Below are 18,350 nucleotides of genomic sequence, written 5' to 3'. Positions count from 1 at the left end.
ACTAACTCTGAGTATTAGAATTATGGGTCATGTTTTTCTTGTTATTGATATATTCCAATATTCTACAGAATAAAATTAAAATAAACCTTTCTTGAAGTTTAATAGCTAAAATCAGCACTAAATATTTAAAATGGTCTAACAACACTTTCTCTCTTCATAACCACAACTCACCATACATAAAATAACTATTCCTGCATCAGGACTTTAACTCATATTGCCTTCCTCTGCAACATTCTCTTGCCCAAAATGCCTATGGAAATCCAAACTTCATAATACCATTAGCTACTGTTAACTTTAAACTCTGTTATCTTATACAGTCCTATATATTTTGATATCTAATCATATTTAATTTATCCAAAACTATCCCCAATAGTTCTACAAATTGTTCTTCCTACAATTTTTTTATAAAAACAAAGCAAGCCCCAAAGCAATCTTATTCCAAAACAAATAGTCACACATGACTCATTTATGGACATATGTTCATACCAATGTTTTTATAAACTTCAAACTTATGTGTATAACCACTACTAAAGAGTTTTCAAATATACTATCTCAGAAAAATTGCCTGTAGGTATGCACTAAATTGTATCCCCCAAAGAGAACGTGCAGTCCTAATCTCTAGTTCCTATGAATGTGACCCTATTTGGAAATAGGGTCTTTGCAAATGATCAAATTAAGATGAAATCATTATGGTGGGCCTTAATCCAATATTACTGGTGTCCTTATAAACAGGGAAATTTGGACACAAAGACAAACATGCACACAAAAAGGACACCAAGTAAACATGAAGACAAGAGATCAGTATGGTACATCTCCAAGCCAAGAAACAAGAAAGAGGGGCTGGGGTTGTAGCTCAGGGGTAGAGAACTTGCCTCACATATGTGAGGCCCTGGGTTCAATCCCCAGCACCACATAAAAATAAATGAGCAAATAAAATAAAGATTTAAAAAAAAAAGAAACAGGAAAGACTTCCAGCAAATATCCAGAAGATAGAAGAAAAGGCATGGAATAGATCCTACCCTACAGCCCTCAAAAGGAAGCAACCAGATGACACCTTAATATTGGACTTCCATTTCCCAGAACTTGACAACAAACCATTCTGTTTTTTTAAGCCACCCAGTTTTGTAGTACTTTGTTATAGCAGCCCAAGCAAAATAATACACCTACTAAGGGAAACCATGATTTTTACCCCTTGAGAGTCACTAAAAGCAAAAATATTCTAAAGGTTACAAATCATAAATTTTAAAATTTCTTGCTATTTATTTTTCAATCTGGTAGCAAATACACTTTTTAATAGCCAAGTCAACCTAATGCCAAAATAAATTTATGTTTTAAACATAAGTCTTTCTTCATTCAATGTAGCACAATTGGAACAGATATCATCATTTAAATTAACATTGAAGAATGTAAACATCCTATTGACTGGTATATAATAATACCAGGAGGGCTGGGATTGTGGCTCAGTAGTAGAGCATATGCCTAGCACTCATGAGGCACTGGGTTCAATCCTTACCACCACACAAAAATGAAAAATAAATAAAATAAAGCTATTTTAAAAAGAGTTTAGTTTGAAAAATGAATACCAGGAGGTTATTTAATTTTTCCTTTTTGTTTCTTAACAGAGTTGCTTCATGTGTTTTATATACCTATAAGAATATAATTTGAACCATAATCAAAAGATAGCATAATGAATTACTTGACAAGAAACAATGGCATTGGCATATAACAGGAAAGGGCTATAGAGTAACACATATTTCAATGAAATCCTTGATCTGTCATTTACTAACTATATGACTCTAGCAAATTAAACATGTTTAAGCCTTAAACTCTTTATCAGTAAAATAGGAATTTTACATTTTACATGAATGGATTAAATTAAATAATATATGAAATTTACTTAGCATATAATGATGATAATAGAATTTTGCTGTTTACAGAACAGAAAAATTTATAACTTAAGGGGTTTTATATACTTCTCTTGGATAGGAAAAATAATTAGGCAAGGTTATGTAAGAGCAAAAGTCTTGAACATACACACTACATATAAAAATATTGCCTTCAGCTAATTCCTTATTATAAAATTCAGGACTTTTCAAATTTTAAAATTATTTGTCACAACTTGCTGTGGTTTGAAACTGGAATGTCCCTCAAAAAGCTCATGTGCTTAAATCTTTGTCCCCGGTGCAGAAGGTTCAGATTTGGGGCTTCCTGAGCTAAGCAGCCTTCCTCCACCATGTCTTTCTACCATGATGTTTTTCTACTTTGGAGCCAGCCAATCATGGACTGAAAGCTTTAAAACCATGAGCCAAAATAAACTTTTCCTCCTCTAGGTTATTCCTAGTTATTTTGGTCACAGCAACACAAAGCTGACCAACATACAACTCAAAACACATTTGAACTTAATTTCTGAACTGCAATACAAATAGGATCTTGGTGATTTGGGGCTCTGTCAATAGACATCAGTTGGCTTTCAAAGTTCCACAATATCACTCTCTTCTTCCCTCTGATCACTAAGCATTAACCAGTTCAAAAAACTACCCGGATAACCCTAGTAGTATGGTTAAATCCACTGTAACCATCTTCCAAGTATCACTAAATGTGTATGCCTCTTCATAAATATAAATCTTTTAAAATATATATCTCCAAAATTAACTAGAACTAGGGGAATAGCTCAATGGTACAGTACACAAGTCCCAGGTTTCTATCCCTTGCACTGCAGATAACAACAACTTGAAAAAGAGCTTATTTTGGAATTCAAATACTTATTTTGAGAAATATGTAAGTAATGCAAAACCCAATATATCACTAAAATCCAAAGGACCTGATACCTCATGCAAACACTCTACACCACATACAAATTTTACTTCTACTGCTAATTATCATACATACAAACTGAAACTTATATCTATATCTTCATATTTTAAAACAGAAGAGGTTATTGCACAATTAATCCCAGAAAGACCGCAATTATTATAGAGAAAAAAATGGTAATTTTGTCAACCTTTTCATCCAAAACAGTTATCTGCATTGGTCAAATTTTCCAGAAAATGAATATCAGCAACCCACTTCTTGTGAGACAGCTAAATGGTAATTATTCTTAGCATCATTTAATAAATCATTGGTGAGTTATAAGAATATGTTCAATGCTATAATAAATTCAATAGCAGCATCCAAGCTAATGTGTGATCAAGATCAAATATAGGGGTTTTGAAAAATCTTTATAAAAACATGTTTTACCTTTATATTTAGTGTGGTTGTAACTTGAACTCAGCTAGGCTTTGTTAGTTGAGTTTTAGAAAAAGGAACTAGGTGTGATGGTACAGGCCTATAATCCCAGCTACTTGGGAAGCTAAGGCAGGAAGATCAAAAGGCAGAGGCCAGCCTTGGCAAACTAGTGAAATCCTGTCTCAAGATAAAAAATTAAATAAAAAGGGCTGGAGATGTAGTGGTAGAGCACCCCTGGATTTAATCCTTACTACGAAAAACGAAAAAGAAGAAAAATGAACTTGCTTCTTAGTAAATTAAGTAAAATAAATGCCTCTTTTCAGAGAATACTGTTATGTAACAATTTTTTGTTTGCTGAATAAATAAAAGATCCATTTACAACTAAAAAATATATTTTTAAAAAAGAAGGCACAGTTAAAAAAATAAATTAACATATTTAATTTAAACAAAATAGAGTATTGAGAAAAAATCTTAAGATCTTATTTTAAAGAATTGATCTAAGGGGCTGGGGATGTGGCTCAAGCGGTAGCGCGCTCGCCTGGCATGCGTGTGGCCCGGGTTCGATCCTCAGCACCACATACCAACAAAGATGTTGTGTCCGCCGAGAACTAAAAAATAAATATTAAAAATTCTCTCTCTCTCTCTACTCTCTCTTAAAAAAAAAAAAAAAAAAAAAAGAATTGATCTAAAATTTTAAAATGCCATACTCTATTTATTCAAGATCAATATTAAGAACACTTTATTTTTTTTTTATAATATTTATTTATTTTAGTTCTTGGCAGGCAAACACAACATCTTTGTTTGTATGTGGTGCTGAGGTTCGAACCCGGGCCGCACGCATGCCAGGCGAGCACGCTACCACTTGAGCCACATCCCCAGCCCAAGAACACTTTAATTTTGGCAACCCCAAACTATAATTCCAAGATTTCTTTCAAAAGGTGAATAACAAGAGAAAGTAAAATATATTTTCTTTTTTTTTTTAAAGTCCCACTATCCTAATATTAATATAAAATTACATGAGGTATTATATTAAGAAAATATAACCTGTTACATTTTTTGTAAAAGATCATATCAATTATTATCTTCCTGAGGGCAAGAACTATATCTTTAACTATGCCATATGCCTGAAGTATGGAAAAAACTCAATAAGTATGTGTTGACTATATCTTAAAAACACTAGACAAAATTTACATAATATTCCTAAGAATAAAATACTGGGAAAATCCTAAATATCTGAGAATTCAAGATAGGACACAAAGAAATTTTTACAACATGCAAATCTATAGTTGGCTGAAAAAAATTCCACCCTTTTTTGCCCACAGACAACTCTGAAATTAAGCTACAAATTGTGTACTGGCTATGTCAATGGAAAATATACAGCCAATGCTGCTAGCTTTGAAATAATTTCAACTTGTACTAAAATGAAGACACTGAGAACAGTACTGTATTTAAGCTGCTATATGAAAAAAAGTCCATATTATTCAGTTTTATCTACCTAGTAGAGTAGAATAATATAGGGTAATTAAACCAGTATAGAAAATTATTTATATTACAGATGTTCTCCATAAATTACAATTAGACTAAAAACAGTCTTTTAAAATATTCTCATACATGTGCTTCTCCAAAAAGAAAGCCTTCTTAGACAGAAATTAAATAAATCATATTTTGTAAGGGTGACTAAAATAATACCTAAATAAAAGGGGTACTGAATACTTGTATCTGAATACAGATCTCTCCTTACACTAATATGATGGTGAAATTTTCCTACTCGAAGATGCTAAACCCATAAGATAATTTGACCTAAAACAGTCAAAGACAAATGTGCTATCTGGTTTACTTATTAAATACAACTATCTTGGGAATATTTATAGCATTGACAAAATTGCTATTAGTAGCTTCATCCACCCTAAAGAATATGATTACTGGTATTATAAGTTTCCAGTATGAATTTACAGAAGAAAGCAAATAATTTCCTCAACCAACTATTTGATTTTGAAGCAACAAATTTTGGGAAAAAATTATTTTACAATAGGATATATAACTCCAACCTCCAGTTTTACAACTATTTTTTCATAGATTCATGGCACTGTGTAAATGTTGATTCAAGCTTAATCATCTCAACTAAGAATGAATTAAATTTGTTAGAATAAAAACCTGAAAAAGAAAACACATGCATATAACTCTAAGTTTTAGAATGGGTTTTTTCTCCAAAGGGATTTTTAAAATGTGTTTCCACATTATTCTATTTGTGCTATTTTCACTTTAGGACTGGCAAGTTGGTCACGAAACAGAAACAAGAAACAAACTCATTTTCACATAAAAAGCCATTTATTTGTGATGTGAGCATAGCATAAACTACACCAAAGAGGAGAAAATAATTCCTTAAAGTCCTGACTGCAAAATATATTGAAAATAGGTACATGTACATAAAAAGAGACAATTATGTTTGTGCCTGTCTCTATTTTCCTGCTCTGATTAGATTGAAGAGGGCAAAAAATTAACTGTAAGGTAAAGAGCTTAGTGAACGTCTCATTATATCCAAACTATCACTGTTTCCAGGAAAGTCCAAAAAATATAGAAGGGACTCACAGGCTCTAGAAGACACACTGTCTTATCAATGTATGAAGAGCTTCCAGGCTGACGTGGCTTCACTGTTTTTCCCTATAAGGAAAAAAAAAAAAGTCAGAGAGGAAAGTCTCTCTCTCTCTCTCTCTCTCTCTCTCTCTCTCTCTCTCTCCCTCTCTCTCTCTCTCTTTCTCTTCTCTTCTCTTCTCTTCTCTTCTCTTGCTCTTCTTTCTAACCTCTCTCTCTCTCCCTCTCCTTTCACTTAAGAACAACCCCCCAAAATGATAGGCAAAGTGAAGAGAGGATGCCTGAATTGATGTCAGGAGAACTGGGTTTTATTCCCTGCTCCCTGACTTACTATATGGTCTTTTGACATTATTTAAACTCTCTAGACCTCTCTTTCAGATTATTTTCATTTTTTCACACATGGAAAACAAGACATAATATAATATTTTTTAATGATGGTTAGAAAGACATCAGAGACCAGTAGGGGAAAACAAAGACAGTACAATATAAAACATGCCCAGTTACAGGTAATTAGACTAAAAGGGTTCTAACAACAGTTACAGTTCAAACATTTTAAAATTCTCTTATTTAAAAGTAGAGGCCACTTAGGTCAAATTTTTAGATCATGTAAAAAAAAAAAGTACCTAAAAGGATAATTACCATCAAATTTAAGAAGCCATAGGGGAATATATTCCAAAAAGTATATTCAATGACACATTCAATTGCACTGGTAATACTGGTAATACTGTATTTCTCAAACTGGATTTGCGATACATAAGTGCTTATATTTCTTTATTTATAATTACTTTTCATCTGAAATACTTTTAATCATTTTTTAATATAACAACCAAAACATCTTTAACCAAAAACTAAAATAAATGAAAATATTCCTCTGGAATTTGAAAGGTCAATGGAAAGAGTTTTGTGTGGTTTTAAACATTTTCCTGCTAAACTTTAAAGGTAAATATGGGGGCTGAGAATATAACTCAGCAATAAAATGTGTGCTTAGAATATGCAAGACCCTGGGTTCAATCCTCGCACCAAATATTTTAAAAGGTAACTATAACTATGTGCCCCAAATATAAGAAGGAAAGTGAAATATGCTGTAGCTATTTTCAATTTTCCAACTTAGTAAAATAAAAACTACACAAATGGCACAAAAAAAAAATGACCTGTATGATTAGTAGCATGATATACCCATCCAAGAGCATTAAGAGAGATACCAAATAATTTGTACTCTAAACATACGCTTAAGAAAAATATATTGAAGAGTGACATCTGAAAATCCTGTGTACAAACATGAATTTGGTTGGTTGATTTTATTGAGACAATAATAACTGTAATAACTTACCTAAAGTAAGCAAAGACCTTTCTCAACCCCTACATGGACCTTACATGTAAAAACAGTGACTCTGGTATCTCTGAAATTTTCCAAAAAGGAAGTATAGGTCATTCAACAAAATATATTTACTGTATACTACCATAATAGCTATTTAATTGTTATCATTATGATGCAGATATATAATGGAAACAGATGTTCCTTTTTCCATTCAGCAAAGCACAGGAAAAGCACAAACTTGCTGATAATGCATAGGCTACTACCATAGCACAATAGAGGCAAAAAAAAAAGACATTAGCACATGACAATATTAGTTTTTACTACACAACTAATTGCATAAAAAGTATAACTTGAGATCATTAAATCAATATAATTTTCAGCACTACAGAAGGGAAACAAATAGATTTGTATAACCAGCCTATTTCACATCTGCAGTTGGGGAAATACTTCTAAAAGACTAAATACATGCAAAATTCTACCATTGCTTTCAGAACACAAGGAAGACTGTTGTTCTGTTTTCTTTGCTTGGGTAACATAAATTAGAAGGCATCTTCTACAGAAAAAAAAAATTAAGTATCAGTATAAATTGGTAGACTCTTTCTGGACAATAATTTGGCAATTGTTATAAAGAATCTTCAGAAACAGTCTATTCTGGGGCTGAGGCTGTAGCTCAGTGGTAAAGTGCTTGCTTGTATATGTGAGACACTGGGTTCAATCCTCAGCACCACATAAAAATAAATAAAGATAGTGTGTGTTCATCTACAACTAAATAATTTTTTTAAATCTATTCCTTCAATCCAAGCAATTCCTTTTCTAGTAACACGTTGTAAGGAAATAACCATAGGAATAGGAATGATCAAAGATTTAAAATGTTCTTCATCACAGCTTTATTTATACTAGTGAAAAATCAGAAATCTAATATCTTCAAAAGTAGAGCAATGATTCATTAAAGTATATATTTTAAAACATTATACAGTTGGGGCTCGAGATATGGCTTAGTGGTAGAGTGCTTGCTAGTGTGCATGAGGTCCTGAGTTTGAGTCTCAGCACTGAAAAAAAAAAAGGAAGGAAAGAAAGAAAACACTATACAGACTATATAAATTACTTTAATGATAATTAAAATCATATTACATTAAATGCTCAGAGGAAAGATTTAGGAAAATTCTCAAAATGTCATTTGTAATTTTTACAAATTTTCTATTAAGAGCAAATACTCTTTTTTAATTAGAAAAAGTTATTTTTTCAGACAATTATATTTCTATGCTTTGATACTCTAAGTCAATGTCCAAAGTTTCAAAAAATTCAAATAACATTATAAAAACATATAAATAAACTTACATAAATCTGTATTGACACATTATTTGATTCTGAAATCTGGCATGGAAAGGAAAAACAGTTTTTTTTCCTTTGTCAAGCAGGATCCTTACAAATTGGGAAACATTTTTATGGACTAAACATTATAAATTCTTACTTATATCTATTGACATGTTTTATTATATGTTATTAATTCCAGAAATTTTTTAAATTAAAAATATTTCTAAAACAAATTGCTCTCCCCAGCATATCAATTAAAAAAAAAGTTTGCCATAGCTTTCCTAGGACTCTTTCCGATTCTATTTTTACAAGAAGGAGCCGATTTGTCTTAGGCTATTACTGTCTATTACTTGTAGAAGTCTTGAGGAAAGGTGGGAAGCAGCAAATTCTGGCAATCTGCCTAAAGAGAAATCAATGAAACAAATTAATCCTTTGCTAGCTGCAATGACACAGTAATCCATCATTCAGGGCTGCTTTTATATACCAAATCAGAGAGCAGAGGAAAGAGCCCTAGGGGACATCACAGACAACAACCTATACCAACACTGGGAAAATACTGAAGAATCAGTTTATTTAAAGAGGATAGATTTCAGTTGATTGCCTATTTCGTCAAATAAAGATTTTTCTTCCACAGTGCAGTGAACCCAAGGGCCAATGACTATATCTTCAGAATTCAGTAGCATACATGTCAGCTGACACAAATAGGGGGTATTTTTAAATAATTAGCATCATTAATTAATACAGTAAAATATCTGAATAGAGTAATGTTACTTTTTCCATTTCACTTTCTGGTACTTTAAATGTTCCCTGTTTTCAGTAGCAACTAACTATAAATTTACCCACTAATATCTACAATATAACTAGACAGTTCCTGGCAAACCACAATTCAGGTATTTCTTCATCTACAAAATATAACACTTGAGATATTTGTAATTCCTAAGTGCTGTGTTGAGTGTTAAGACTTGAAATATTTAATTTCACCTTTTGTAGTGCAAATTTCAACAAGCAAATCAGATTATAAATAACTTGTTTTAAAATTATAAATAATTATTTAGTTTGTAATATAGTAGACAGTGTTGAAAGATACATGTGGTTTCCTTTTTAAAACACACTGTTGTAACTGGGCACGGTGGTACATGCCTGTGATCCCAGCAACTCAAGAGGCCAAGGTAGAAGGATTGCAAAATCAAGGCCAGCCTTATCAACTGAGACTCTGTATCAAAATAAAAAATAAAAAGGGCTGAGAATGTAGCTTAACAGTAAGGCATCCCTATGTTCAATCCCTAATACCAAAAAGAAGAAAAAGACTGTAATAATCAATGTACAGCAATATATTCACACAAAGTATATTTACTTATCCAAAAAAATACACATCTAAATTTACTTATGCTTATGTAGAAATTTATTCACCTTGAATGTGTTTTACCAAAATAATGTATTCTGAGTAGAAGTATATTCCCTAGATGAAAATTAATGACAAGAACTATATACCAGTATATTACTATTGTTAAAAATTCATGTATCATTTTCATGGTGGAATGTAAGGAATTAGTAAAAGGTTTTTCAAGAACATACAAACTCAAAAAAAATTAAACTATCAAAAATTGTCCCTGAAATGTTAAAAAAAAGAACATCTACTCACAGATCTAAATTAGAAAAATAAACTAAATACATGTTAAACAACCAATTTTTGAGTGGCATCTTCAATCCAAACGTCTGTGGCCATATGATCTCAATTCCTGGCCATACTGATGCATTTTGAATTCAATGCATGGAAACTAGTATTTATTGATTTAATAAGGTTAGGGGAATTACATTGTTACTGTTACTGATAAATTGTCAGCAATTTAATCTACTGAAAATGTACAGAGGAATATATATCTGAGGGAAGAGAGAGAGGGACAATAGCCATGCAAATTTAATCCCTTCACTACCCATGACAAGTGACAAGAGCAAAACCTCTTCTTTCCCAGACTGCTTTAGGCTCCTGAGATTTTTATTTCACTAAAGATATTGGCCACCAGCTGATTGAGTTTACAGTGAAAGGATTTTAATACAGTCTTGCAGGTGCACCTTCAAATTAAGAAAAATAATGTATTACCCCATATTCACCCTCTGCCTCTGATTTTGAGACACAGGTGGGTAGGCACATGCATGCATGCATGACCATGGACATGAACACACACACACACACACACACACACACACACACACACACACACAATCCCGAGCTCTTATTACCTAAAAGCGTATTAAGGAGCCCTTCAGTGACTCCTGCTCAATGGACCTTAAGGTTTTCCACATCCATAACATCGTGAGAACACAGGAGAACAGAAGGGAGAAAATTTACTTTCTTAAAAGCAATTCTGCCAAAATACAACCAAAGGGGAGAGGTTTTCAATGCTATGTCAAAGTAAGATGGTATAATAGGATCCAGGATCAGAATGGGGCCAAAACAAAACAAAACAAAAAACATCAGAGTTACTGAAACAAACATTTGTAGGACTTTAGAAAGTTTTTTGTACTGCTGTGCTGCCCTGCTTGTGGGCTTATTTCCCCAACACGGACACCTGGGAAGCATGTTGTGCTCCAGCTTTTCCCTGACTTTGAAGAAATGGATAATCTAAGGATCGGTGTTGCTGCTGGGGTCAGTAAAAGTATGCTAATTGGTGAACCTAATTGCTTCAAGCAGTCCTGCCTCTAAACAGGGAGAGCACAGTTGATGGAGTCAGTCTGTTCCTAATAAAATGAAGAAGCACTGAATTAAACTCCCAAGGAAGGCACTATAAAAGTTTCCACAGTGTAACCAAATGACTTCACCTAAGCTATTACCTCTAAGATGACATCTTTGAAAGAAAGCAGACCCCAGTAGGGCTCCATATTCATAAATTGGCCAAGGTTAGTCCAGTGAATCTGGATTGATTTAAAAAGCCTTCTTCATCCTTCCAATCAAATGAAGTCATTGTTAATTAGATGCTTTCTGTTAACAATGTCATTCTTCTCCACATTACCTGCTCACACTTGCAGCGACTCTGGTGCAACATCTGGAGCCCCAATTCCCCTGCAATCGGTCCTCACAACAGTTTGGCTGGAAGGTGATGGTATTTCCGTTTCTCAATCCCTGCCTGAAGGAAGATACTATTCAGTGTATTGGTGGCACAGTACATACCAACTCTCTAATTTGAGAGATTATAAAGCAGTCTCTGCAAAAAACTCTTTTGAGATATGGTCTTCCAATATCTTTTTAATGAATCACACAAGAGTTTTTCCTGGGCTGTTTCTGCCTTGTATATGGATGTTTTCAAAAACATCGAAGGCCACAAAGTTACTCTCACTGGCTTCCCAGCTTCTTAAAACCAAGTTCTTCCTTAACATAGAAAATCGGGGCTTGGTTCCTACCTCTCCCAGACCAACACTTGAAGAAGACTGACTGCCTCAAACAGGGCAAATTGTCAGGCAGCCCGCGAGAGCGTCAGGGCTCAGCGCCCCAAGCAGCGTCTGCAAAGAAGCTACTGAAAACTCGCAAAAGCTGCCTCATTCGATGTTGGATCTCTAAACAGTACAAGGTTGGGCGGGGCCGGCTCACATTCCCTCGGGGCCCATTCCTAAGAGGTTTGCCGGGCTGACTCGAGGGGACGCTACCTGCCAGCTTTGACCTGGGGTTTGGAAAACGTGCGCCACCCCCCGGCCGGGCCTGGCTTTCTTCTTGAATCCCCATGCGCAGGTTCCGGGCTTTGTTCTCGGGTGGTGGCCTTGGACGCAGGCAAGATTGCGGCCAGTCACTGTCAGGGAGACATCCCAATGTCCCGTGTCTCGGGCACCTCTGCTGGGGACGCTCGTACTTGCGTCGAAGGACCTACCACCAACTCTGAGAAGCGAGGCACGGTGCCCGGATGTGGGCCTCGCTTCCGGGAGCTGTTCCCGCCGCTGTTGAGATCGGGTTTGAAGTTCAGGAGCCCCTGGGAGAAGGGTGGAAAGGGCTCCCCTACCAGGGAGCGTCGTTTGCAGAATGAAGAATTTGTTCTCTGGTAGCTGGCGCCTTTGTGGTGTGAGGAATGTGAGACAAACCGGAATTAAAGGCCCTTGAATGAGGTGGGGATGCTGCTGGACTTGGGGCAAGTGCGATCCTAGGGATCTACAGAGCCGAGGGCCACGGTGATCAAGGGCTCAGGCAGACCGCTAGAGGCAACTGAGGACCTCCGGCGGCCCAATCTGGAAAGCCTGGGTTACCTCTTCAGAGGGGACCTGAAGCCAGATCCTGAATTCCATCCAAGGCGGAGAGCTTCTCAGGAGTCACTAGCCAGGGCTAGCATTTAGACCTGGGACCTTGTCCCTGACTCTTAGGCGCCAAAAGATCAATACTATGGCCTGAGAGCCCAGTTCGCCATCCTTCCTGGCTTGGGGCCATGGGAGGAATCAGGAGCTAGACAGTGAATGTTGATTTCCTAAAGCTACACAGAGGGCAGAACCGCACTGGTGAGGTTAGACAGTGATGGAATGGACGGAACCACACCAAGACAAGAACACTCTTCTAGTTCAGAATCATAATTGCGTATTTTCAAACTCTTGACCTTGACGTTTTCTCACCCGGAGACACATACTTCTCATCATGAAGATTTGGGGAAATTAAGTTTCTTGGGATACTTTCATTCCTGTTATGTTGGCTTAGGAGGGAAGGTGGTCAATCGCTGCAGTCTAAAACAACTACAGTCTCTCAATGCAATAAAACAGATGATGATTAGAAAGTCATTTCTCCTTCCCCTTCCAAAGAAAGGTAAAACCTGAAGCGTTAAGGTTATCTTTCGCCAAAATGTAAAACCTTCAAGAACATCACCGTCCCTCCCTGGGGGGGCGGGGGGGGGAAGAGAAAGAGAGAGAGAGACGCGAACGCGAATGGATTTTTGTTCTTTTCATTTTAGTGCTTGCTTAAACCTAAATTCTGGGCTTGAGTAGAGTAAAACACTCCATTCATAATCTAAAGACTCAACTAGAACTGAGCTAAGGGAAACCAAGCAAGAGAAAGGGAAGCTGATGAAGAAAGAGCAGTGAACAGAGGTGTGAATGGATGCTGCACAAAGGTTGCTATGACTCGACAGCCAGGACCCAGCTCTAGAGCAGGTAATCCCAGGACTCTCCGCCCCAGAGTTCTGGGCAGACCCGGCCTAAATACCACCACGTGCTCAGGACTGCTGTGTTCCAACTCTGCTTGGGGGGGGGGGGGGGGTCTTTGCGCGCATGCACATGGATGCGTGCTTCTCTGTGGTGGCGCTGGAACCCCTCAGAGGTTGTCCAGATAGCCTAACTCCCGGAGTTCCTACAAAGCACGGTCACTCACACTGGAAGAGGGGTCGTTTTAGCCCCGGAAAGCTGGCAGGCGAAGGCACCGGGAGTATAGCCGCCAATCCCATGCAGGGAGAAGATTAACAGAGTGGTGGAAACCAGGATGGGGCAGCATCTTTCCTGGTTAGGGGCTCCACCCCGCCAGTCGGCTGGGTCACTTGTCAACCCAAGTTCTCCAGACTCAGTCCCTTCCAGCAGCCTGGCAAAACTCCCTGCCAATCCGACCTGCGCTCCCTGGTGGCTTTCAGGTGCTCACCCTTGAAGGCACTGACGCCTCTTGAAAACAGCACCAGCGCCGCTTTTCCAGCCTCCAGATCCCTGCCTTGCTCCAGTCACGGAGCAATGACTCGCCAGTGTTTGGGGTGGTTGTTGTTCTTTTAAAAGTATATTAAAGGATCATTGGCGTCTCCCCGTCAAGTCATTACGCCTTTATCCCCATCAATTAACCACACCTCAGAGGATTGCTATTAAGAGCTAAATTGAGCTGCAAAAGTAGGTATCCCGTTTCAGGCAGATGTTGTTATCTCCCGCTGAGAGGCGCGGCCGCAGGGGCCCAACCATCAACTTCCCGCGTCTGGAGCCTCCCAGGACCTGGCTGACCGCCTGACAATACTGGTGTAGAGGAGCTAGATGGAGTGGAGAGGGTCCTTGCCCCCGCCATACATATCAGTGGGAACTGTTTCCAGAGCTGTGCCAGGAAGAACGCAAAAAAAAAAAAAAAAAAAAAAAAAAAAAGCCGTGCGTTTTTGCGCAGAAAATTGGAAAGTGTCCTTAGGGCCCCAACTCCCGGCAGAAAACCCAGAAGGAGGGATGAGGGGGAGAGGGCAAACTAGCGAGTTTGGCTGGCAGTCCTCCTCCATCCCACCCTACTTCCTCTTTCAGCCTCTTTCCCTGGCAGCTGACCCTCAAAACCCCAGAATTTCATGTGGATAAAGGCGCGGTGCTGTGGAACTAAAGAATCCGGGCTAGAAACGTGACATTTAGGACAAAGGAGGTTCACTTGAGATCTCCAGGGCCTTCCGACCAGATGTGTCTTTCCACGTTTTCTCACTTCAGTCACTCTTGAGAACTTGAGGCACCACTGTCACACGCAGTTGGGAGACCCTGGAGAGCTGAGGAAAGGGAGTAACGGGACATAGCCCTCACTGCGGTTACAGAGCTTTCCTCCCCGATAGTGGCCACAATAAATTTAGCCAAGACTAAAGGAGATTAATTTCCCAGTATAATCCAATTAAAAGATTTCTAAAGTAATCTTTTTGAGAAAAAAAAAATTTAAGTGCGCGGCTAAAGAGAGGACTGGTTTTGATGACAGTGATTTATCGCCTCAGCACAGCACGCACCGGACGCCTGCTCTCCTGCACGCAATTGACCAGAGCATCCGGTCCGCATCTCCAATCCAAACCTTCGCTTTCCTGAAAGACAGCCATCTATCACGAGAACCTGAGCAGGAGAGAATGTGTAAGGGACTGGGATTGCTTACAAGCACCATAGACTTTTTTAAGTGCTATTAGATTTATGGTCTCCTTTTCCGACGCCCATCCAGAGTAATTAGCACATATGTTCTAAATAGATGATAGTTTTGTGAGCAATAAAGCAATTACCCATCGTTGGAGCTGACAGTTCTTCCAACTAAACTCCAACCAGCAGCTAATTGGAAAAGTCATTTCAACTACATTGTCTGCAATTAGTCCTGCTAAACTACTACACCCCAACTAGCTGGTTTGAGGTTAATTTATTCGGTGTTGTATTTGCATGGACAAGTCTTTGCCACGAAGGGACTTGCCTTTTGCCCCTCCGGACTGCTCCCAGGAATTAGAGGAGCAGGTGGGAGTTAACAACTGATATTTTGGAGCCATCGGGGGCGCCCTACCCCGCCTCAGGTTCAAGTTCAGTGTCCAGCTTGCTGAACACCAACAGAGAAAACTATTGTTTCTCCTATTGAGTGGTAAGCAGAGGAAACTGCTCAGTTTATGCTACCAAACCTTTATTTAAAAAAAAAAAAAATCACCATAGAGGAAGCGACTGAATTCTGAACATGCCCTTCACCTGCATACCCCATTATGACCTGGCCACTCCACTATTCCTAAAAGATAAATGTTAATCAGGCCTGCCAAAACAGAAGTTCTGAGCCCTCCGCGAAAGAGGGCGCCTCCAATGCTCAGAGTAGTTCCAGGAAAGAAAAGATTAGAAAGGTCAGGAAGCCCTATTTCTGCCTTCAGCCGCTCTAAGCATAAATCCACTTCCCCTTGAAACTGGGTTTTCTCCATGACTTTTTTTTCCTACCTCCCTTCTTCTTTTTCTTTTCCTTTCTTCCTAAAGTTAAGCCAACAGATCCAGGATTTGTGCACAATGAGTGGAAAAAATGTGTTTAACGTTGGTTTGACGCCCCACCGGAGCTTCCAAATATCCAGCGGCTGGGATTCTTCTACTTAATTTAATCTTTATTGGGCAGGACAGTTCTATGCTCCTATTCATCAGGAAACCCAAGGAAATGTATCAGTTGGGGTTCAGAATTGAGGGCAGAAAAAAGAGGAATTAAAGAGGGATTAATCCTCCCCCACTCAACCTCTAACTTTGGAACTGCGATCTCTTGCAGGTTGGTGACAGGAGAAGGCAAACTCAAGGTCCTAACCCTGACAACCAAGTGTCCCTGGTATATGGATACAGGGGAAGAGGTGCTGGCAGGTTGAGATGAGAACTTGTAGCCCTGGTAACTTAGTATTCCCTTAAAGGAATTTACAGCAAAGTGTGCCATGCTCTGGAAGCAATGTGAATTTGCTTAAAATATGACTTTTGGGGAGGTAAAGCCTGATGCTTTCTTCTAGAAATTAAATATCCTCTTCTGGGTAACCATTCATATTAAACACCCATATTTATTTTTGAAATTAATGTACCACTATCTAAGGGAGACAACTTGAATGATTTTTTAGTCAATATAAGACTAAATAAAATTAAGTTCAATGGAAGTTGTAATGAATTGCTCAGCTTTAAGTATTTGCAGATATGTATGTATAGAAGAAAAAAACTTTTTAACTGCCTCATGCTGGGCTCTTATTTTCCACTTATTTATTGTGATTTAACCAATTTAATTCCAAGCAAGACCAAAAAGAAAAAAAAATCTTGGGTAGAAATTGAAAGTAAAGGTCTTGTCTTACCTCCATTACCTCCCACCTGTCACATCATCTCCACCCTCATAAGAGAAATCCTACTGTCACTTTCAGTCAAAATTGGAAAGGAAATAAAATGACTTAACTAAAAGGCTGTCTGTATTCTCAATTATTTACTTTTTTTTCCCTAAACTCAACTATGTCCAGAAAGTGAGAACAAGGAAAAAACTAAAGGAAGAATCAGCCGAAAATATAACCTGGACTTTGTAGAGAAGCTAAATATAGATGTATATGCCTACTTTGCATAAAGAGCAAAATAAGTCATCCAATACCCCCAACAGAATATATGAGAAATATTTACATAAACACCCGTGTGCCTGGAAAAATCTCTAAGCACATGTGTGCCGAGATGCAGTTCAATGCGAGCCCAGCTAGCTGTCCGCATGCATGTATTCAATTCTGAATTAAAAGGCATTTTTGTTGCTCCCATAGTTTCTTTGCATTAAGAGCGATTAGATGATGTCTATTCAAAGTTGCTGATCCAGAGAGAAAATAAGAGTAGATAAAAGGAGATTTCAAGTGACCTCCTCATCCCTTTCACACCAACCTGAGCCCTAGAATAGCCAAGGATCAACTAGCACAAAAGCCCTTTCCTTTCTCTTTTCAGCTTCAGAAGATTTCATGCAAGGGGTTAACAATAAAACACAGAACTATCCCTGAGTTTTGTTAGATCATGCATTTGGAATACTTTATTAACTCCTCCCATAGATGAGCTACATTTATTTTTTCACCTCTGACATGGGCAAATAAAATATACATAGAATAGCACAGGTTATAATTATGTACTGCTGCATGTGGTTTGTATCAGTGGTATACTATGCTCATTCTTTTTTCATCTAAACTTTACCTAAACCTTCTCTCTCCTCAGTGATGGAGGACACTGTAATAAACATATCCTTTCAATGACAGTTTAGAAGGAAATGTTAGGCTTACTATTTAGATCAACCTTTTGATAGGTAAATACAATTGCAGTTTGACTACAGTTACCAGCAGACCTGCTGGTTTTTCCAGACAGTATTTTTCCACTAGTTTATGTCATAGGCAGTGGAGAAAGTGACATTAAAGACTTAAACATATTCAAGTAGTCTTTAGTCAGTGAAATGTCCAACTCAGATATTCTTCTGATGGGCTAATCCTGTAGTAAAAGAAATAGGTGCTCTGACAGGTAACTATTAAGGGAAATGATTATATAGTGCAGTTGATTGTATTGTCAGGGTACTCTAACAACCTTCAAACTCATTTCAAAACTTCAACTTTTCATCCAAACCCAACCCATTTTCCCTGGGAAGAATAGCCATGCAGTTATTCTTCACTCAAATTGGGCATTTAAAATAAAGAAATGTGTTTTATAACATAAAAGTCTCTAGTTCTTTCTTTCTTTTTGCATAAATGCA

The 18,350-nt window shown here is 37.6% G+C and overlaps 1 protein-coding gene across 1 annotated transcript in view; it reads right to left on the bottom strand.

Annotated features, from left to right (window-relative positions):
- The window catches only part of LOC308655892 (uncharacterized protein), a gene marked incomplete at its 5' end in the record, with an annotated part of 146,058 nt that overhangs the window by 120,356 nt on the left and 7,352 nt on the right, over positions 1-18,350 (bottom strand). Inside the window, 2 exons of the mRNA XM_081306298.1 lie at positions 5,815-5,886; positions 11,461-11,574. Coding sequence (XP_081162424.1) covers positions 5,874-5,886; positions 11,461-11,574 — 127 coding nt within the window. The 3' untranslated portion in view covers positions 5,815-5,873. The remainder of the gene's footprint in view (positions 1-5,814; positions 5,887-11,460; positions 11,575-18,350) is intronic.

The sequence above is a fragment of the Spermophilus citellus genome, assembly GCF_964194105.1.
Source record: "Spermophilus citellus genome assembly, chromosome: 1".
NCBI lineage: Eukaryota > Metazoa > Chordata > Mammalia > Rodentia > Sciuridae > Spermophilus > Spermophilus citellus.
The sequence above is the reverse complement of the archived record's forward strand: the minus strand, read 5'-3'. Positions and strand labels throughout refer to the sequence as shown.